This window comes from Syngnathus leptorhynchus, chromosome 12 (genome assembly GCF_054491065.1).
Source record: "Syngnathus leptorhynchus isolate UIUO chromosome 12, UIUO_Slep, whole genome shotgun sequence".
Taxonomy (NCBI): Eukaryota; Metazoa; Chordata; class Actinopteri; order Syngnathiformes; family Syngnathidae; genus Syngnathus; species Syngnathus leptorhynchus.
Genome location: NC_141206.1, coordinates 233,147 through 257,189, shown reverse-complemented (window position 1 = coordinate 257,189; position 24,043 = coordinate 233,147). Strand labels below are relative to the sequence as shown.

Here is a 24,043-nt window from a genome sequence, read left to right as displayed (position 1 = left end):
ATTTCATACTTTAAAACAGACCAAAGTATAAATGTCTTCATTTTTTCCCGCATGTTGATGTTGTATAACAGAAAATATAAAAAAATGTTATTTTACTGATACATTTATGAGTACTGTATTATCATCATCATGCACTACATCACAAACTCAATAAAATAAAAGAAATGACAGTTTTTAAATAGCGAGCTCTTGTGTTGCGCTCATCTGGGCACATCGGCACATGAAGCAGCCTCAACCTTGACGAACCAGATAATTTGGTGACAAAAATTTCAGAATGGATGTGAGTGCGAGTGGTGGACATCATTTACGTATTTCATTCATAGCATTCCTCTGAATCATTAATTGAACAAATAATTTTCATATATATATATCTTCACTCCTTTGCATTTCAAAGTTTAAAACAGACCAAAGTATAAATGTCTTCATTTTTTCCCGCATGTTGATGTTGTAAAACAGAAAATATAAAAAATGTTATTTTACTGATACATTTATGAGTACTGTATTATCATCATCATGCACTACGTCACAAACTCAATAAAATAAAAGAAATGACAGTTTTTAAATAGTGAGCTCTTGTGTTGCGCTCATCTGGGCACATCGGCACATGAAGCAGCCTCAACCTTGACGAACCAGATAATTTGGTGACAAAAATTTCCCTGTATGCATGTGACAAAAATTTCAGAATGGATATGAGTGCGAGTGGTGGACATCATTGACGTATTTCATTCATAGCATTCTTCTGAATCATTAATTGAACAAATAAATAAATATATATATATATATATATATATAACAGCATATATATATATATATATATATATATATATATATGTATATATATATATACATATATACATATAAAACATATATATATATATATATATATATATATATATACATACATATATACATATATACATATGTATATATGTATATATATATATATATGTTTTATATGTGTATATATATATCATCATCATCATCATCGGCGGTCACTCGAGACGAGTATGACAGTCTTCTTCTCAGGGTAATCTGGGATGTAAAATGGATTCCCTGAAAAAGACGCCTGTGCGTGACTTTGTTTAACGTGGGGAGACTGGTGCACAGACAGTCACCACACTGTCCTTGACAGATTGGGGTCAGAATCCAGTGGCAAGGAGACCAAGACGACTGGTGACCCTTTTCTGCTGTAGCCTTCATCCGCCTTCCCAGCCGTTGTGACGCCTCCCCTTAGGTCAGCCATCATCCTCCGCCTGGTCCGCCGTTGAGGTCTTCACTATTTACCCAAAGCTGGGGCTGTTTACCCACAGCAGGGGCAGTGGCTGATGGGCAGTAGGGCGTGTCCACACACCGGTGGGCCTACATGCCACATCTCTGGGGCCCACTGCTGCTCCGAGATCCTGCACAACTTAGCCTGGGACCGCAAGGTGCCAGTTACCGTGTGTGGCCACGAGGAGGCGTGTGCAAGTCTTGGCAATGGAGAGGCTATGTACCGGCGGAGGAGGCTTACGCACTCGGCTCCTCTTTTCACCCCCGGAAACAGAGGGCTAGCCGGTGGCGGTAGCTGAAAGCAGAAAAGTGGCAAGCAGAAGCAGCATACAGCATGCGCAAACTACAGGCACTACTACTCCAACACTACTGCACTGACGCATCACATGCCCTGTGTGTACACACACACACACACACACACTATATATACATATATATATACACATATATATACATATAAATATACACACACACATATATGGACTTTCCAAAATTTAAGTGGAACTCAGTGCGCAGGGAGCTTAATTTGGTCCGATCGCGCAACCGCCCGCAGCGCGCCGGGCGCTCACTGTCGCATTGCTTTAGGAGCGTCTTTGTGTTTTAGGATGGCTTTACTGCTCCCACTTGCTTCATTTGGAGGCATGATTAGAGTTGATGCAATCCTCAGAGTAACGACAATGTAATAACGAACGGAGTCAGTTACCATGCGGGTCCTCTCGGCTCATCTCGCGAGGTTCGACAACCGAATTTCGTCCGACATCCGAAGCAAAAAAATTTCGAATTTTTCGTTCGAATACCGAATTGTTCGAGAACCGGGACGTTCGAAAACCGAGGCTCCACTGTATATATATGTTACATCTACATGTTACACAAACGTATCATATTTATATTTAAACTATTCATACATTATTTTCTGTATATCATTAATGCCTTATTGGCCTGAATATAAGACGATGTTTTTTGCATTGAAATAAGACTGAAAAAGTGGGGGTCGTCTTATATTGGGGTCTAGACATTTTCACTTCTGCGCAGCGGTAAGTTAAAGGTTGCTGGTATCGACTGAGTACGTTGCTGTGACCGTATGCGTCTTTGACACAAAGTGAGTATATACATTTCATTGTTACTAATTGTGGCGTTTGTCCGATTACGGTTTGCTTTGTGTGCGCGCCGTTTTATTGACAGCTGCGGCGCGCTCCTTTAAGTTTGCCTCGCATCGTATGAGTGGCCGTTACACAGGGGCACGGCGACTAACGGTCGCTAGCAAATTTATTTTGTTGTCTCGATTGATGACTTATGTTTGGTGTGTTGCCGAGACTATGTCATTTATGGTTATTTTATTTTTTTATTTTTTTTGCCAATAATTCAGTAAAGCAATCAAAACTGAACCACGTCTTCCGTCCTGTGTTCTGACCAACACCCGGGGGCGAAAAGGAGCATAACCATCCGAGCCAACCCCCTATACAGTCCTCAGGCTCCCCAACAATAGCGGTAACAGTTTGCATTACCGTAATTTTCAGACTATAAGTCGCGGTTTTTGTCATAGTTTGGGTGGGTGGGGGGGGGGCGACTTATACTCAGGAGCGACTTATATGTGATTTTTTTCACAAATTTTCAAAATTCAAAAATCCGCAATGTAGTGAATCCGCAATAAACAAACTGCGATGTAGCAAGGGATTACTGTCATTTGAACTGCAAGTGACATCACCTGTGCCGCGTGGCGGTTGTTTACATAAAGGGCAAAGGATTCGATCACGGGATGACGAAGATGACGAAGGGCCCCACGTACTCCCGGCATCATAAGCGGCTTTGTTTGTAAGTGACACGGAGGATGAAGAGTTTGAAGGATTTAATGATTTGGAGTGACACAGAAGGCTATTATGGCTTTTACGCACGCCCGGTCCTTCTCGACGGGAGCTCTCTTTCACCTCCGTGGATGGAAGTCGGGGGCCGGCGCTCGGCCGGGTGGCTGTCCAGGGCGGTGGATGGGGCTCGGACATGGCTTTTTATGCACGCCCGGTCATACTCTACGGAGCTTTCTTCCACCTCCGTGGCTGGAAGTTCAGTTGTTGTTGGCTCGTTGAACTCTTGTTTTGTTAAATAAAGAGCCGTTTACCAAACCCACGTCTTTCCTGGTACTTTGTTAACGCTACAATATAGTTATATACTAGATCTCTGCAGCGCACGCGCGGCGTTGTTGACATAAAGAACGAGGAATTTGATCGATGGATTTAATGATTTGGAGTGACACAGATTGTTTGATTTTGTTATGTTTTTTTTTTACTTTATTGTGCATTTTATGGCTGGTGCGACTTATACTCCGGAGCGACTTATAGTCCAAAAATTACGGTATTTCATTGCAATGTTTTTCCTTATTCAGATTTGTTTCAAGACTACAGTTAGACTTCACTTTGATGGTTAATGCACTTATTGCAATTTTGATGTTTTATCGCAGTAGATTGGTTTATTTACATTTCAAAAACCAGAAGCCATTTATTGACAAATGTGATTGCACTTTAGTTTACATATTTAAATGTTCAGATATTAAAATGTGACAGACAGTTTTGCAAGATTTGAATGAGGCAAAATAACATGCTTTTTCTCTCGGATATATTGTTATAATCATTTGTTTCAGATGTAATTATTTTCTGTATAAAAATTAAATTTGGTGTTCAAAAAGTGTTTTTTCAAACTTGAGTCTTGAAAAAGAGGGGATCGTCTTATAATCAAGGTTGTCTTATATTCGGGCCAATACGGTACCATTCATATAGTATTTACATGTTTGAAACATTTAACATCATTTAATGTTCTAATGATAACATATGCACTTATATGGTGTAATATACATTTATTGATATACAAAAAAATTTATGTATGTTAAAAATGAGAGGGTGACACTACTTTCACCTATGGTGGTCTTGGAACCAATTATCCGTGACAAACAAGGGATTACTGTATTAGCTCAAAATGGTATGAAAGGAATTGATGGTCATTGTCATTTTCCATCAATCCGTTCTTCACAGTACTTCTTACTTATTGTTGTTTGTTTACCCCACATCCAGTAAAAACAGGTTTGCCCATTTCACTCGCTTGTGCCTGTGATGGAAGGCGACAGCCGCCACAGACAAAAATAAATAAGAGGGCGGTAACCAAACAAGGATATGACTCCCACCTTGGCACTTCGGACCCTCTCACCTTCCTCTGCAAGTCTTCCAGCCTGAACTTGGGACATGTTGTGCTCCTTAGAGGAGGTGAATGTATTTTGGGCTGTGGCAGGGGTCGGGCCAAGGAGCCAGCGCCTCTTAACGTTCCTGAGAACTTAGCACTTCCCTGTAGCTTTCAGAGGTCCCTACCCGTTCCTCCTTCTGCTCCTGTTTTCTTCTGTTGTTTTGTTCAGCCTGCACAATGACGGTGGGGAACATGGATAGTGTCGAGCTGTTTGATGTTGGGCAGAAAGGTCGCGGCCTAAGAGCCAGCAGAGACCTCAGCACCGGGGAGGTAGTCTTTGCAGAGCCCAGCTTTGCAGCTGTTGTCTTTGACAGGTAAGAGGATCCTATTATTGCTCTATTAGAAGACAAGCATTGTCTCTAAGTGAGCTTGTTCTTTTGATGACAGGTGCTTCCACCAGCCTTGTCTGGGATGTGAGCTCATTTCTAAATGCAATGACACCAATAAAACCAGATACAGTGTCTGACACGATGTCATTTGAACCTACACATGACTTCATTTTGGACTTGTTTGTATTAATTGCAAGACATCTGAATCCTAATTGTTCACTGGAAAAATAGAGACTTATGGTTCTAAAAAAGCCTGACTACTATTTAATGATCTGGTCTACGTAATACAGTGTCAATGTAAAGGTGTTCTCTGAGTTTTAAAATATAATTACATTTTTAGTTCAGTATCAATAAAATGTGAGTGGGTGAAAAGACACATCATTGTGCAAATAATTAGTGTTATGTTGAATAACTACATATTTCATTACACAACCACATCAACACAAATGTGTGAGCTTTACACAATATCTATCAATCAATATGCAATACAATTAACATGATTAATCACAAATTGCAGTTCTGAGAAAACAAACTTGGATTGAACGTTTAAATTTGAATGAACACAAATGTAATTATGTTGTTACTTACAAATGACACTAATATGCGTAATATATTGTATACACATGTGATAAATGTAATATATTTTGAAATAACTTTGAATGAAGGGTTCAGTTCAGCAACAGTATAAATGCAGCTATAAATTACATGGAATAGTAAAGTCTTTATTGTACAAGCTTGTATAGGTCCATCTTTAAAAACGATATCTCAAAAATGTGATGTATTAGAAAAAAAAAAATGTGCGTAAAAAATGCATATAGACCACATATAGACATATAGACCTAGAATTTGCTGTTGGCCATTGTAATCTAATGAGTTATATACTAAATGAGGATTTTCGACAGGGGAATGTGTCTTTGATGCTTATTCTACTCCCTCTCAGTCTGTTCATGCAGGTGTGCCATAGCTGTTTCCGTCAACAGGCCAGTCTACATTGCTGCGCTCAATGCCAGTTTGCCTTTTACTGCAACCGCACTTGTCAGGTTGCATCCTGGGATGAACACAAGAGGGAATGTGCAGCCATAAAGAAGATTGGCAAGGCACCCAATGAAAATGTTCGGTAAGCATCCAGCCCACCTTTAGAATGAGAGAACGTGGGATTGATTACGAGTAATTATTTCCTTTCACTATGTCACGAGCAAACCAGGCCTGAATCCAAATGCACAACTCCTTAACAGGTGCTTAAATGTTCATCTCATCAGTCGATCATAAAAAAAAAAGAACTGCAACAGAAAATCACTGGAATAAGCAAGTGCCTATGCGCATGAACATAATGCTTGCTTCACCGAAAGGCCAAAAATCTATCAATCCAGCTGCTACGGATTGAATGCACTGAGAACAGTGCACAATTACCTATTTGAGGCCATTACTACAATAATCTTTTGTAACTTTTGTCACTAAGACCTCTGGACCTTTCAACAGGTATTTTGGCCCACTCTTCATGACCAAACCGCTCCAACTTGGATGACATGTGTCAGCTCCTTCCATACTACTGTAATTTTCGGACTATAAGTCGCTCCGGAGTATAAGTCGCACCAGCCATAAAATGCACAATAAAGTGAAAAAAAAAACATATATAAGTTGCACCAGAGTACAAGTCGCACTTTTGGGGCAAATTTATTTGTCAGAATCCAACACCAAAAACAGACATGAACCAGCAACAACAGGCTAAACGATACGGTATGCTAACGTGACATATACACAAACAAGGAGCTGAGAACGGGCCTGACGTAACATTCAGAGTTATTCAAGTAAGTATTACATAAGTAACACGTTTATCAAACCATCTGTGTCACTCCAATTCATTAAATCCATCGATCGTGCGTTATGTAAACAATGCTGCGTATGCGCCGCATATGCTGACGTCTGACCCGTTGTAAGTTGCATTTCTAATTATTCCACAGACCCATATAACAATATATAAAGTATATTTCAAATAACACACAATAAATAATGTAATAAATCACATTACAACAATATTATCAAATCATCTGTGTCACTCATAATCATTAAATCCATCGATCAAATTCCTCGTCCTTTATGTCAACAACACCGTGCGTGCGCTGCAGAGATCTAGTATAAAACTATATTGTAGCGTTAACAAAGTACCAGGAAAGACGTGGGTTTGGTAAACGGCGAGCCAACAACTACTGAACTTCCAGCCACGGCGGTGGAAGAGAGCTCCATAGAATAGGAGCGGGCGTGCGTAAAAGCCATGTCCGAGCCCCATCCACCGTCCCCGGACAGCCACCCGGCCGAGCGCCGGCCCCCGATTTCGGATCCACGGAGGGGAAAGAGAGCTCCCGTCGAGAAGTACCGGGCGTGGGTAAAAGCCATAATAGCCTTCTGTGTCACTTCCAAGTCATTAAATCCTTCAAACTCTTCGTCCTCCGTGTCACTTACAAACAAAGCCGCTAATGATGCCGGTAGTACGTGGGGCCCTTCGTCATCCCGTGATCGAATCCTTTGCCCTTTATGTAAACGACCGCCGCGCGGCACGGGTGACGTCACTTGCAGTTCAAATGACAGTAATCCCTTGCTACATCGCGGTTCGTTTATCGCGGTTTATCGCGTTTATCACAAATTTTCAAAATTAAAAAATCCATGATGTAGTCATCATGGATTTTTGAATTTTGAAAATTTGTGAAAAAAATCACATAGAAGTCGCTCCTGGGTATAAGTCGCCCCCCCACCCAAACTATGACAAAAACCGCGACTTATAGTCCGAACATTACGGTATATGTTCAACCGGAATGTTGATCAGGACTCATAGAAGACATTCAATGTTTAGCATTAAAAAAAATAGTCGTTGATTTTTTTTTTTTGCTTCATTTTTCATAACCTTTCCTATATTGATGGGGACAGTTGATCTAGCATAATTTTCTTATGACGATATTTTTTCAATGTACTGACTATTTTTGAGACTAAACTCACAGAAACCCCAAATCTATATGCCAAACCATATGCAGAGAGCATATATATATATATATATATATATATATATATATATATATATATATATATATATATATATATATATATATATATATGTGTGTATTTGGTGACATTATGTACTGTAAATCTCTGCCGTTTGCAAGCTTCTACCCAGCGAAAGCATTTCTCTCGCTTCTTCCACGGCTTTGGGAAAGATATGAAGAAAACTCCCCTCATATGATCCCAGTCACCATATTCCGAGTCGCTCCGGTAGACACCAAAGCAGCAGTGTTTTGCTGCAACCATGATAGGTCCGTTAATGTTATTTCTGATTAAAAAAATATATAAATATTCTGAGTTGGTCCTTTGCGCTCCAGCTGTTCACTACCTGTGCGGCTTTTGTGTTTGTCCGAAAACGCTGTGGGCGCAGCGCATGCGCAATTCGCTGTTCTAAAAAATAGTAACTGGGGTAATTGTGACAAGCCCTATTGCACACATTGGTCGTCCTCTGGGGTCAATTTGATTCCAATCTGTCAATTTGTGTGACCTAAGATTCCCACAGCTGCAGGTGCAAATTTAATACATTTGAGTTGATACATTTTATTTATTGCATTATATTTTATTTATTGTTATGTATTTTATTTTTCAATTACCAGAAGAACTGTGAGATTTCCCGCACCATCGGTATGGTGTGTGTGGTGTGCGTGTGCGTGTGTGAGAAACCTACTGTACTCACACTTGCTAAAGTAAAACTGATTTTTCACACACTGTGGAGGGTGGGGTATTCCACAAAGACATTGATGGTTCATGCAAAATCATATTTATTTCCAAAAACTGAAAGATAATGTCGTCAGTTTCCTCGCTGAATCAGCAAGGTAGACTTGGTGTGCCCAATGTTATCAACCATGTTATGTACCATGTTGATGACATCAAGTTATCACTCGAACTCTTTGGGACGCCATCAATCAGAAATATTGTTCTTGGGATGACACATTTAGAGGGGAAGCGAGTGACTAGGGACAGTTGGAAATACTTGGAAACTAGCTGACTTGCAAGCCTACAATGACTTACTTATTTTGGCAGGGGTTTACTCGGTGGCCTAGTGGTAGAGTGTCCGCCCTGAGACTGGAAGGTTGTGGGTTCAAACCCCGGCCGGGTCATACCAAAGACTATAAAAATGGGACCCATTGCCTCCCTCCTTAGCACTCAGCATTAAGGGTTGCAATTGGGGGGTTAAATCACCAAAATGATTCCCGAGCGCGGCACCGCTGTTGCTCGCAGCTCCCCTCTCCCCCAGGGGATGGATCAAAATAAGACGAGGATGGGTTAAACACGTGTGACAATCATTGGGGCTTTGTGAAGCAACAGCAAGCCTTTGGGATGCTCTGACTGGCAGAGCAATATTTCCAGCCACCATGTCTCTGAAGTCATTCCAAGTTTTATCCCATGCCACGCGCTTTGATGACAAACAAACAAGGCAAGGCCGACGAGAACATGACAAACTTGCGGCAATAAGGGATGTGTGGGACAAGTGGGTGCTGCAATTACCCCTACTTTAGAACCCAGGCCCCAACGTAACTGTTGATGAGTGCTTCGTTGCGTTTCGTGGGTGCTGTGCATTCCGACAATATATGCCTAGTAGTAAACCAGCCAAATATAGCATAAAAATATGGGCGGCCGGTCCCAAGCCCGGATAACGAAAAGAGGATGAGGTGAGTGATATGTTACAGTAACTAGCCACAAATATATTACAAAAATGAGATGAAAGACAATAAGTCATATCATCATCACGAAAACCAGACTTGTAGTCATTAATGTTGAGAAATAAATTTGAGAAGATTTGCATGAAAACTCCAAGATAAATTAAATGTAATTTAAAGATTTGACCTGATAGTGGCGCCAGAAGTCAGCTCACTGATTTTCATGGGGTTATTTATCTGTTCAACGTAAAAACAAAGTGCCTTTCACAAAAAGTTGGGCAACAAAATTCTTAAAATTATTTTCTGTAAGTAAATGTGCCTGGGGTCAATCCCAAGGACCAAATTTGTGATTATATTTGAGGACAATAGGATTTTTTAAAATTTAAGTGGAACTCAGTGCGCAGGGAGCTTAATTTGGTCCGATCGCGCAACCGCCCGCAGAGCGCCGGGCGCTCACTGTCGCATTGCTTTAGGAGCGTCTTTGTGTTTTAGGATGGCTTTACTGCTCCCACTTGCTTCATTTGGAGGCATGATTAGAGTTGATGCAATCCTCAGAGTAACGACAATGTAATAACGAACGGAGTCAGTTACCATGCGGGTCCTCTCGGCTCATCTCGCGAGGTTCGACAACCGAATTTCGTCCGACATCCGAAGCAAAAAAATTTCGAATTTTTCGTTCGAATACCGAATTGTTCGAGAACCGGGACGTTCGAAAACCGAGGCTCCACTGTATATATATGTTACATCTACATGTTACACAAACGTATCATATTTATATTTAAACTATTCATACATTATTTTCTGTATATCATTAATGCCTTATTGGCCTGAATATAAGACGATGTTTTTTGCATTGAAATAAGACTGAAAAAGTGGGGGTCGTCTTATATTGGGGTCTAGACATTTTCACTTCTGCGCAGCGGTAAGTTAAAGGTTGCTGGTATCGACTGAGTACGTTGCTGTGACCGTATGCGTCTTTGACACAAAGTGAGTATATACATTTCATTGTTACTAATTGTGGCGTTTGTCCGATTACGGTTTGCTTTGTGTGCGCGCCGTTTTATTGACAGCTGCGGCGCGCTCCTTTAAGTTTGCCTCGCATCGTATGAGTGGCCGTTACACAGGGGCACGGCGACTAACGGTCGCTAGCAAATTTATTTTGTTGTCTCGATTGATGACTTATGTTTGGTGTGTTGCCGAGACTATGTCATTTATGGTTATTTTATTTTTTTATTTTTTTTGCCAATAATTCAGTAAAGCAATCAAAACTGAACCACGTCTTCCGTCCTGTGTTCTGACCAACACCCGGGGGCGAAAAGGAGCATAACCATCCGAGCCAACCCCCTATACAGTCCTCAGGCTCCCCAACAATAGCGGTAACAGTTTGCATTACCGTAATTTTCAGACTATAAGTCGCGGTTTTTGTCATAGTTTGGGTGGGTGGGGGGGGGGCGACTTATACTCAGGAGCGACTTATATGTGATTTTTTTCACAAATTTTCAAAATTCAAAAATCCACAATGTAGTGAATCCGCAATAAACAAACTGCGATGTAGCAAGGGATTACTGTCATTTGAACTGCAAGTGACATCACCTGTGCCGCGTGGCGGTTGTTTACATAAAGGGCAAAGGATTCGATCACGGGATGACGAAGATGACGAAGGGCCCCACGTACTCCCGGCATCATAAGCGGCTTTGTTTGTAAGTGACACGGAGGATGAAGAGTTTGAAGGATTTAATGATTTGGAGTGACACAGAAGGCTATTATGGCTTTTACGCACGCCCGGTCCTTCTCGACGGGAGCTCTCTTTCACCGTGGATGGAAGTCGGGGGCCGGCGCTCGGCCGGGTGGCTGTCCAGGGCGGTGGATGGGGCTCGGACATGGCTTTTTATGCACGCCCGGTCATACTCTACGGAGCTTTCTTCCACCTCCGTGGCTGGAAGTTCAGTTGTTGTTGGCTCGTTGAACTCTTGTTTTGTTAAATAAAGAGCCGTTTACCAAACCCACGTCTTTCCTGGTACTTTGTTAACGCTACAATATAGTTATATACTAGATCTCTGCAGCGCACGCGCGGCGTTGTTGACATAAAGAACGAGGAATTTGATCGATGGATTTAATGATTTGGAGTGACACAGATTGTTTGATTTTGTTATGTTTTTTTTTTACTTTATTGTGCATTTTATGGCTGGTGCGACTTATACTCCGGAGCGACTTATAGTCCAAAAATTACGGTATTTCATTGCAATGTTTTTCCTTATTCAGATTTGTTTCAAGACTACAGTTAGACTTCACTTTGATGGTTAATGCACTTATTGCAATTTTGATGTTTTATCGCAGTAGATTGGTTTATTTACATTTCAAAAACCAGAAGCCATTTATTGACAAATGTGATTGCACTTTAGTTTACATATTTAAATGTTCAGATATTAAAATGTGACAGACAGTTTTGCAAGATTTGAATGAGGCAAAATAACATGCTTTTTCTCTCGGATATATTGTTATAATCATTTGTTTCAGATGTAATTATTTTCTGTATAAAAATTAAATTTGGTGTTCAAAAAGTGTTTTTTCAAACTTGAGTCTTGAAAAAGAGGGGATCGTCTTATAATCAAGGTTGTCTTATATTCGGGCCAATACGGTACCATTCATATAGTATTTACATGTTTGAAACATTTAACATCATTTAATGTTCTAATGATAACATATGCACTTATATGGTGTAATATACATTTATTGATATACAAAAAAATTTATGTATGTTAAAAATGAGAGGGTGACACTACTTTCACCTATGGTGGTCTTGGAACCAATTATCCGTGACAAACAAGGGATTACTGTATTAGCTCAAAATGGTATGAAAGGAATTGATGGTCATTGTCATTTTCCATCAATCCGTTCTTCACAGTACTTCTTACTTATTGTTGTTTGTTTACCCCACATCCAGTAAAAACAGGTTTGCCCATTTCACTCGCTTGTGCCTGTGATGGAAGGCGACAGCCGCCACAGACAAAAATAAATAAGAGGGCGGTAACCAAACAAGGATATGACTCCCACCTTGGCACTTCGGACCCTCTCACCTTCCTCTGCAAGTCTTCCAGCCTGAACTTGGGACATGTTGTGCTCCTTAGAGGAGGTGAATGTATTTTGGGCTGTGGCAGGGGTCGGGCCAAGGAGCCAGCGCCTCTTAACGTTCCTGAGAACTTAGCACTTCCCTGTAGCTTTCAGAGGTCCCTACCCGTTCCTCCTTCTGCTCCTGTTTTCTTCTGTTGTTTTGTTCAGCCTGCACAATGACGGTGGGGAACATGGATAGTGTCGAGCTGTTTGATGTTGGGCAGAAAGGTCGCGGCCTAAGAGCCAGCAGAGACCTCAGCACCGGGGAGGTAGTCTTTGCAGAGCCCAGCTTTGCAGCTGTTGTCTTTGACAGGTAAGAGGATCCTATTATTGCTCTATTAGAAGACAAGCATTGTCTCTAAGTGAGCTTGTTCTTTTGATGACAGGTGCTTCCACCAGCCTTGTCTGGGATGTGAGCTCATTTCTAAATGCAATGACACCAATAAAACCAGATACAGTGTCTGACACGATGTCATTTGAACCTACACATGACTTCATTTTGGACTTGTTTGTATTAATTGCAAGACATCTGAATCCTAATTGTTCACTGGAAAAATAGAGACTTATGGTTCTAAAAAAGCCTGACTACTATTTAATGATCTGGTCTACGTAATACAGTGTCAATGTAAAGGTGTTCTCTGAGTTTTAAAATATAATTACATTTTTAGTTCAGTATCAATAAAATGTGAGTGGGTGAAAAGACACATCATTGTGCAAATAATTAGTGTTATGTTGAATAACTACATATTTCATTACACAACCACATCAACACAAATGTGTGAGCTTTACACAATATCTATCAATCAATATGCAATACAATTAACATGATTAATCACAAATTGCAGTTCTGAGAAAACAAACTTGGATTGAACGTTTAAATTTGAATGAACACAAATGTAATTATGTTGTTACTTACAAATGACACTAATATGCGTAATATATTGTATACACATGTGATAAATGTAATATATTTTGAAATAACTTTGAATGAAGGGTTCAGTTCAGCAACAGTATAAATGCAGCTATAAATTACATGGAATAGTAAAGTCTTTATTGTACAAGCTTGTATAGGTCCATCTTTAAAAACGATATCTCAAAAATGTGATGTATTAGAAAAAAAAAAATGTGCGTAAAAAATGCATATAGACCACATATAGACATATAGACCTAGAATTTGCTGTTGGCCATTGTAATCTAATGAGTTATATACTAAATGAGGATTTTCGACAGGGGAATGTGTCTTTGATGCTTATTCTACTCCCTCTCAGTCTGTTCATGCAGGTGTGCCATAGCTGTTTCCGTCAACAGGCCAGTCTACATTGCTGCGCTCAATGCCAGTTTGCCTTTTACTGCAACCGCACTTGTCAGGTTGCATCCTGGGATGAACACAAGAGGGAATGTGCAGCCATAAAGAAGATTGGCAAGGCACCCAATGAAAATGTTCGGTAAGCATCCAGCCCACCTTTAGAATGAGAGAACGTGGGATTGATTACGAGTAATTATTTCCTTTCACTATGTCACGAGCAAACCAGGCCTGAATCCAAATGCACAACTCCTTAACAGGTGCTTAAATGTTCATCTCATCAGTCGATCATAAAAAAAAAAGAACTGCAACAGAAAATCACTGGAATAAGCAAGTGCCTATGCGCATGAACATAATGCTTGCTTCACCGAAAGGCCAAAAATCTATCAATCCAGCTGCTACGGATTGAATGCACTGAGAACAGTGCACAATTACCTATTTGAGGCCATTACTACAATAATCTTTTGTAACTTTTGTCACTAAGACCTCTGGACCTTTCAACAGGTATTTTGGCCCACTCTTCATGACCAAACCGCTCCAACTTGGATGACATGTGTCAGCTCCTTCCATACTACTGTAATTTTCGGACTATAAGTCGCTCCGGAGTATAAGTCGCACCAGCCATAAAATGCACAATAAAGTGAAAAAAAAAACATATATAAGTTGCACCAGAGTACAAGTCGCACTTTTGGGGCAAATTTATTTGTCAGAATCCAACACCAAAAACAGACATGAACCAGCAACAACAGGCTAAACGATACGGTATGCTAACGTGACATATACACAAACAAGGAGCTGAGAACGGGCCTGACGTAACATTCAGAGTTATTCAAGTAAGTATTACATAAGTAACACGTTTATCAAACCATCTGTGTCACTCCAATTCATTAAATCCATCGATCGTGCGTTATGTAAACAATGCTGCGTATGCGCCGCATATGCTGACGTCTGACCCGTTGTAAGTTGCATTTCTAATTATTCCACAGACCCATATAACAATATATAAAGTATATTTCAAATAACACACAATAAATAATGTAATAAATCACATTACAACAATATTATCAAATCATCTGTGTCACTCATAATCATTAAATCCATCGATCAAATTCCTCGTCCTTTATGTCAACAACACCGTGCGTGCGCTGCAGAGATCTAGTATAAAACTATATTGTAGCGTTAACAAAGTACCAGGAAAGACGTGGGTTTGGTAAACGGCGAGCCAACAACTACTGAACTTCCAGCCACGGCGGTGGAAGAGAGCTCCATAGAATAGGAGCGGGCGTGCGTAAAAGCCATGTCCGAGCCCCATCCACCGTCCCCGGACAGCCACCCGGCCGAGCGCCGGCCCCCGATTTCGGATCCACGGAGGGGAAAGAGAGCTCCCGTCGAGAAGTACCGGGCGTGGGTAAAAGCCATAATAGCCTTCTGTGTCACTTCCAAGTCATTAAATCCTTCAAACTCTTCGTCCTCCGTGTCACTTACAAACAAAGCCGCTAATGATGCCGGTAGTACGTGGGGCCCTTCGTCATCCCGTGATCGAATCCTTTGCCCTTTATGTAAACGACCGCCGCGCGGCACGGGTGACGTCACTTGCAGTTCAAATGACAGTAATCCCTTGCTACATCGCGGTTCGTTTATCGCGGTTTATCGCGTTTATCACAAATTTTCAAAATTAAAAAATCCATGATGTAGTCATCATGGATTTTTGAATTTTGAAAATTTGTGAAAAAAATCACATAGAAGTCGCTCCTGGGTATAAGTCGCCCCCCCACCCAAACTATGACAAAAACCGCGACTTATAGTCCGAACATTACGGTATATGTTCAACCGGAATGTTGATCAGGACTCATAGAAGACATTCAATGTTTAGCATTAAAAAAAATAGTCGTTGATTTTTTTTTTTTGCTTCATTTTTCATAACCTTTCCTATATTGATGGGGACAGTTGATCTAGCATAATTTTCTTATGACGATATTTTTTCAATGTACTGACTATTTTTGAGACTAAACTCACAGAAACCCCAAATCTATATGCCAAACCATATGCAGAGAGCATATATATATATATATATATATATATATATATATATATATATATATATATATATATATATATATATGTGTGTATTTGGTGACATTATGTACTGTAAATCTCTGCCGTTTGCAAGCTTCTACCCAGCGAAAGCATTTCTCTCGCTTCTTCCACGGCTTTGGGAAAGATATGAAGAAAACTCCCCTCATATGATCCCAGTCACCATATTCCGAGTCGCTCCGGTAGACACCAAAGCAGCAGTGTTTTGCTGCAACCATGATAGGTCCGTTAATGTTATTTCTGATTAAAAAAATATATAAATATTCTGAGTTGGTCCTTTGCGCTCCAGCTGTTCACTACCTGTGCGGCTTTTGTGTTTGTCCGAAAACGCTGTGGGCGCAGCGCATGCGCAATTCGCTGTTCTAAAAAATAGTAACTGGGGTAATTGTGACAAGCCCTATTGCACACATTGGTCGTCCTCTGGGGTCAATTTGATTCCAATCTGTCAATTTGTGTGACCTAAGATTCCCACAGCTGCAGGTGCAAATTTAATACATTTGAGTTGATACATTTTATTTATTGCATTATATTTTATTTATTGTTATGTATTTTATTTTTCAATTACCAGAAGAACTGTGAGATTTCCCGCACCATCGGTATGGTGTGTGTGGTGTGCGTGTGCGTGTGTGAGAAACCTACTGTACTCACACTTGCTAAAGTAAAACTGATTTTTCACACACTGTGGAGGGTGGGGTATTCCACAAAGACATTGATGGTTCATGCAAAATCATATTTATTTCCAAAAACTGAAAGATAATGTCGTCAGTTTCCTCGCTGAATCAGCAAGGTAGACTTGGTGTGCCCAATGTTATCAACCATGTTATGTACCATGTTGATGACATCAAGTTATCACTCGAACTCTTTGGGACGCCATCAATCAGAAATATTGTTCTTGGGATGACACATTTAGAGGGGAAGCGAGTGACTAGGGACAGTTGGAAATACTTGGAAACTAGCTGACTTGCAAGCCTACAATGACTTACTTATTTTGGCAGGGGTTTACTCGGTGGCCTAGTGGTAGAGTGTCCGCCCTGAGACTGGAAGGTTGTGGGTTCAAACCCCGGCCGGGTCATACCAAAGACTATAAAAATGGGACCCATTGCCTCCCTCCTTAGCACTCAGCATTAAGGGTTGCAATTGGGGGGTTAAATCACCAAAATGATTCCCGAGCGCGGCACCGCTGTTGCTCGCAGCTCCCCTCTCCCCCAGGGGATGGATCAAAATAAGACGAGGATGGGTTAAACACGTGTGACAATCATTGGGGCTTTGTGAAGCAACAGCAAGCCTTTGGGATGCTCTGACTGGCAGAGCAATATTTCCAGCCACCATGTCTCTGAAGTCATTCCAAGTTTTATCCCATGCCACGCGCTTTGATGACAAACAAACAAGGCAAGGCCGACGAGAACATGACAAACTTGCGGCAATAAGGGATGTGTGGGACAAGTGGGTGCTGCAATTACCCCTACTTTAGAACCCAGGCCCCAACGTAACTGTTGATGAGTGCTTCGTTGCGTTTCGTGGGTGCTGTGCATTCCGACAATATATGCCTAGTAGTAAACCAGCCAAATATAGCATAAAAATATGGGCGGCCGGTCCCAAGCCCGGATAACGAAAAGAGGATGAGGTGAGTGATATGTTACAGTAACTAGCCACAAATATATTACAAAAATGAGATGAAAGACAATAAGTCATATCATCATCACGAAAACCAGACTTGTAGTCATTAATGTTGAGAAATAAATTTGAGAAGATTTGCATGAAAACTCCAAGATAAATTAAATGTAATTTAAAGATTTGACCTGATAGTGGCGCCAGAAGTCAGCTCACTGATTTTCATGGGGTTATTTATCTGTTCAACGTAAAAACAAAGTGCCTTTCACAAAAAGTTGGGCAACAAAATTCTTAAAATTATTTTCTGTAAGTAAATGTGCCTGGGGTCAATCCCAAGGACCAAATTTGTGATTATATTTGAGGACAATAGGAGGGAAAAGGAAATCATTTAAATTTGAATATCGGTTGAACATTGTTATCATGTAAACATGTTTTGCGGATCCCCCCCGATCTCTGTAATCATGTTCTGGATGTGGTTCCAAATGAATGGCAAAGATGCCATGGACTGAGGCTGCACGAGAATTGCAAAAAGGTGTATTGTTTGGCTTGTCGTGTTGCAGAATAGAGCAGTTTTGTGCAGTAGGTGTTGTCAAATCATGTTTGCCTTTCAAGAAGACAACAGGCTGTTTAATTGTCTCATCATGGACCAGATGCCAGAATAAAACAAGTGCTTTTGATTTTGTTTTTTTCCCCGCATATAATTTAGAATTTTCTCCTCCTACTTTTATTTCACCTGCAGTCTTGCAGCTCGAGTGCTGTGGCGCCTTCACAAGGATACAGGCATTGTTTCAGACAGTCAGTTGATCTCAGTCGAACAGCTGGAGGACCACGTGCCTGACCTGCCAGAGAAGAACCTTAAACAGCTCGAGCTCAGTGTTCAGAGTTTCCTGAAATATTGGTCCCATGGAACCAAACAGCACTCATTTGACTACATCTCGCACATCTTTGGCATTGTAATGTTGAACAAACAGATTTGTTACTTTTAACTGTGGCCACGTTCATCTTGACATGTTTCCTTTTTGTTTGTGCAGATTATCTGTAATGGATTCACCATGAGGGACCAGAACGGCTTGCAAGCTGTCGGTCTGGGGCTTTTCCCCAACCTGTGTCTGGTCAACCATGACTGCTCGCCCAACTGCTCAGTTGTCCTCAACCATGGCAAGTATGTAGCACTTGCTTCACATTCAAGCGTAGCTGATTTAGATTCTAATTTAGGCTGCCTGGTGCATCCCATATAACCATTTCATTTGCAACTTTCTTTTGCAGCCAAAACGCTGTGAGCTCTGCTCTCCATTCTCAGAGGAGGTATGTATTTCATAATTGAAACAAACTGCAATTAATGATTATTTCCATGTCAGATTATTCTGTTGATCATTTCATTGATTTTAAATGTTTTCACTGTCATCCCTTTACTAAAAAATAAGCACATATTTCAAATTGATAATGCATAAAATAATTAATAATTTTAGTGTCGCAAGTTGGAAAACAGACAAAAATAGTTGTCAATAAATCGATTATTTGTTGCACCTCAAAAAGCAACAGTAGAAATCAAACAATGGAAGCCATATCAAATACGTGTAATCAGAACTATAGCAAAGGATAAACAAACGCCGTGTCGGATCCACATTCGTGCAGAATCAAATCATTATCAGATGAACTCCACCCTATACATTTTTGGACAGGAAGGAATTCCCATTGTGACTATAAAAATTTAGACAAGTGAAATAAATCACCCTATACACACTTTAGTTGAGATATTCACTGAAACTGATGGAAAAGTGAAAGCTCTCAAGAGGCAAAAGTTACAAACAAAGCTAGATATGTCAGATATACATGATCAGATGCTTTTGTCATAGACACATTAAATACAGTAGTTTGGTCCTGTTTGTCAGGGTTGAGTTGCGAGCTTTAGGAAAAATCCCTGAGGGTCAAGAATTGACTGTCAGCTACATCGACTTCTTAAACCTGTCTGGTGACCGCAAGAAGAAGCTGATGGAGCGTTACCACTTTGAGTGCATGTGCCAACACTGCAGCCAACAACTCAAGGATGACCTTATGATGGCTGCTGCAGAGGGCAAAGTGAGAAGGGGCAGGGGCATATTGGATTCTTGATTGAACACGAGGAGTCACGTCAAATACATGTGGCTCCTGCTTATGTATCCCTCATAGCCATCTGTTGAGAAGCTGAAAGAGGTGACTGCCTTCAGTGAAGACTGTCTGGACAAGATCGAGAAATATCGTTCTGAGAAAGATTTCCATGAGGTATGATCATTTTATCTCTAAATCTGCTACTGTTATATCACCAGTTTAGACTCAAATGTACAAACCGGATTCGGTTGAAGTTGGGAAATTGTGCAAAATGTAAATAAAAACAAAATACAATGATTTGAAAATCCTTCTCAACCCATATTCAATTGAATGCACTACAAAGACAACATATTTAATGTTCAAACTGATTAACTTTTGTTTTTTGCCAAATAATAATTAACTTAGAATTTCATGGCTGCAACACGTCCAGTAGAAGTTGGGAAGGGTGGCAAAAAATATTGAGAAAGCTGAGAAAAGCTCATCAAACACCTACATATTTGGAACATCCCACGTGTGATCAGGCTAATTGGGAACAGGTGGGTACCATGATTGGGTATAAAAGGAGCCTCCCCAAACATGCTCAGTCATTCACAAGCAAGGATGAGGCGGGGTTCACCACTTTGTCCACAACTGCGTGAGAAAATAGTTGAACAGTTTAAGAACAACATTTTTCAAAGCAAAATTGCAAGGAATTTAGGGATTTCAACATCTACGGTCCATAATATCATCAAAAGGTTCAGAGAATCTGGTGAAATCACTGCACATAAGCGCCACGGCCGTAAACCAAGACTGAATGACCGTGACCTCCGCTCCCTGCCTTAAAAACCGACACGAGTGTGTAAAGGATATCACCAAATGGGCTCAGGAAAACTTCAGAAAACCACTGTTCGTAAATACAGTTTGTCACTACATCAGTAAGTGCGGGTTAAAACTCTACCATACAAAGAAAAAGCCGTTTATGAACAACATCCAGAAACGCCACCGGGTTCTCTGGGCCTGAGCTAATGTAAAATGGACTGATGCACAATGGGAAAGTGTTTTGTGGTCTGATGAGTCGGACCAGAGAGGAAGCGGACCATCCGGACTGTTATCAATGCAAAGTTCAAAAGCCAGCATCTGTGATGGTATGGGGGTGCATTTGTTCCCATGGCATGGGTTTACTTACATTTCTGTGAAGGCAACATTAATGCTGAAAAGTACATACAGATTTTGGAGCAACATATGCTGCCATCCAAGAGACGTCCTTTTCATGGACGCCGCTGCTTATTTCAGCAAGATCATGCCAAGCCACATTCTGCACGTGTTACAACATCGTGGTTTCGAAGTAAAAGAGTCCAGGTTCTCCCCTGGCCCGCTTGCAGTCCAGACCTGCCTCCCATTGAAAATGTGTGGCACATTATCAAGCATGCACTTTCCCAACTTCTACTGCACGTGTTGCAGCCATGACATTCTAAGTTAATTATTATTTGAAAAATAAAATAAAATTTACGACTTTGAGCATTAAATATGTTGTCTTTGGAGTGTAGTCAATTGAATATAGGGAAAATGATTTTCAAATCATTGTATTTTGTTTTTATTTACATTTTACACAATTTCCCAACTTCAACCGAATCCGGTTTGTACAACTCAACACTACAACACAAGTAGGTGTCTTTAATTGACAAAAGAGTCGTAATGGCAAGTGCTGGATGGAGCTTCTAAAACAGTGGTTCTTAACCTTGTTGGAGGTACCGAACCCCACTAGTTTCATATGCGCATTCACCGAACCCCTCTTTAGTGAAAAATGTAATTTTTTTCAAATTCAAGACATCGATGGTGCACAAAATGAGCCGTGGATGAACATCACCTTGTTCAAAGAACAAAAGCAACACAAATTACACACCTGCAAATCAGTGTGACGTCTGCTGTTGCCTTTGCGAGACCAGTTCAGATATGCATCATCACAATTTACACGATAAATCAGGTATGTTCGAACCTCCACAGTGCCGATCCCCTGAGAAAGACTCACCGAACCTCTAGGGTTCGATCGAACCCAGGTTAAGAACCACTGTTTTAAAAAGAATCCAGCAACAAGATGCCTATTGTCCAAATTAGTTTCACTCACAAGAATTGGTTTTAGTAAGCGCCCTGGAGACGTGTGGCACAAGGTGATGAGGCACGAAGGCACGGATTGAGGAAAGCAGATGGAATGGAACAAGGACGAAAGCAGACAAGTAAATATTGCGTTACTTGATGCTTATAATGATTGACCGGAAGGGAGAGGTGGAGGTCTGCAATCCAAATCCATGCCAGGCCCAAAACCAATAATGGGAATCCATTATCAACAAAAATATTAAAAAGTATCAACAATCCAAATCCATTTTCTAATTTCCAAGGAAACTGACAAGGCAGAGAGAGACTTAAATATCTATCAGGTGGCAGGAAGAGATGGGCGTCAAAGTAACAGGCAGGGTCTGAGAACATGTTGGCAAATAAAGGCTTAACAGAACTAGAGAGTAGGTTACAAAGAGTTGGGCTCAGGTGGAAACAGTGAAGCTACTGACTGAAGCTACTGACAGGCTAAGGGACAAATGGCTTACAGAAACAAGGTTGTAAAAAAAAAAAAAAAAAAAAGTTTGCGAGGCAATGATGAGAGCCTGCCTTCTTTTTCTGATTCACCAATATGGCCATGTCCAACAGGTCTTCACCCAAAGGGGCCTCTTCTGCTCTTAGGTGGTGAAGCTGTGTGATGATGGCCTCTTCTGCTTTTAGGTAGTGAAGCTGTGTGCTGAGTGTTCGGAGAAGCAGGAGAACGTCTTGGCTGACACTCACCTGTACAAACTGCGTGTGCTCAGTGTAGCCAGCGAGGTGCTTTCATACCAGCGCTTGTTCTCTGAGGCTGCAGTGTACGCTCGGAGGATGGTGGATGGATACACGTAAGGCATGCCTCACTATCTACAACATATCACAACACCACAGTATTGTCTCTTACTGTTGAACTCAAACTGAATGAACTATGTTTACCAACAGGAAGTTATATCCCAACAACAACGCGCACCTGGGCTTGGCCAACATGTGTGCAGGTGTCATGCATTGGCAGTCGGGGCAAACTGAGCTGGGCCACAACATGATCTGCAAAGCATACGGCATTCTAATGGTCACCCACGGCCCCAACCATACTATCACCAAAGAATTGGAGGTACAGTGATACAGTAGGAGTTGGTATAATGGCAATAGACTCTGGTGGACATGGTTTATGGTTTAAGTTCGGTAACACTATTTTTACCGTGGGTGTATAGAGGGCTAAAGACAGTTGAAAAATGTGCCATGGTAAAAAAATAAAAGCATAGCTTTGGGCACTCTTGCACTCGTGTTAGTCATGGGCCCTTTGGAATTGTAATCACTCCATTCCATCACCCCATAAGTGCCTCAGGGCCCTCACACTACTAAACTACTCAATGTTGGCAGAAAGGGAATCCAAAAAGTATTCATTATAGGCTGTGTGCATTCAATGAATTTATAGTACAGTACATATTTATAATCGATTTCTACTGTTGTTGCGTGAGAAAATCCTTGTTTTTTGGTCACTACCAATAATTACTTTGTCACTTATTAATGCGGCATTTCTCTGTCGACCTTTAGTCCATGCGCATGCAAACTGAGATGGAATTGAAGAAGAAGAAGAAGGTCATGTCACACTGAACTACACACAGATGACTCAAGTGGAGCTGAAGTAACTTGAACATGTGACATGATGTGTACACTAACTACAATAAAACTGAAGGTACAACGTGTGTTGTGACGATTTCTTCACCATCAAGAACAAATGACATCCAGTTTTGAAATATTTTCAATTTTGAAAAAATAATGAAACTATAGTACATAGCCTACATGACTGCGTTTACTCAGACTAGCTCAGCTGTTCTGGCAGCAGCTGAGGGGTTATCACAGTGAAGGTGTCACGAGTTGACTATGTACTTTATGTTGGTGAAATATGCCACAAATGCACCACGGCCGTCAGCGCGTCACTGTTATTAAAAGTACACAGTAGAACACATAAACTGAATATGTGCAGATGCATCACAATCAGACCGACACAACATGAAATTTCAAGATTTTCAGATTAGGCATGCACGCGCGATTAGCAATTAGCGATTAGCTGACCAGGCCTTGTGCTAGCTGACCAGGCCTTGTGCTAACTGACCAGTGGTTTGGTATTCCTGTTGACAATGCCCTCCATAATTAATATTGGACAATTTCCCACGGAAAAGCTGAACATCTTTCACGGCCCACCAGTGTGCCGCATGCGTCATAATGGTTTGGAAACACTAATCTAAGTGATG

General features: G+C 40.9%; 1 protein-coding gene across 3 annotated transcripts; it reads left to right on the top strand.

Moving 5' to 3' along the window:
- Window positions 1-4,218: 4,218 nt before the first annotated feature.
- LOC147047752 (histone-lysine N-methyltransferase Smyd1-like) lies at window positions 4,219-23,488 on the top strand. Of its 3 annotated transcripts, none has more exons than XM_085925858.1 (12): window positions 4,219-4,808; window positions 5,764-5,940; window positions 12,459-12,894; window positions 13,934-14,070; window positions 18,373-18,586; window positions 18,665-18,795; window positions 18,900-18,938; window positions 19,526-19,712; window positions 19,803-19,895; window positions 22,473-22,636; window positions 22,731-22,899; window positions 23,343-23,488. In XM_085925858.1, exons 3-12 carry the CDS (start codon window positions 12,802-12,804, stop codon window positions 23,400-23,402), a joined length of 1,287 nt encoding a protein of 428 aa, XP_085781984.1. In that variant the 5' UTR covers window positions 4,219-4,808; window positions 5,764-5,940; window positions 12,459-12,801; the 3' UTR covers window positions 23,403-23,488. The 3 variants fall into 3 exon arrangements, with proteins under 3 accessions (XP_085781984.1, XP_085781983.1, XP_085781982.1); XM_085925857.1 differs by having other exon boundaries at window positions 4,221-4,764; window positions 5,804-5,940; window positions 12,459-12,938; window positions 13,894-14,070; XM_085925856.1 differs by having other exon boundaries at window positions 4,221-4,808; window positions 12,459-12,938; window positions 13,894-14,070.
- Window positions 23,489-24,043: the final 555 nt, after the last annotated feature.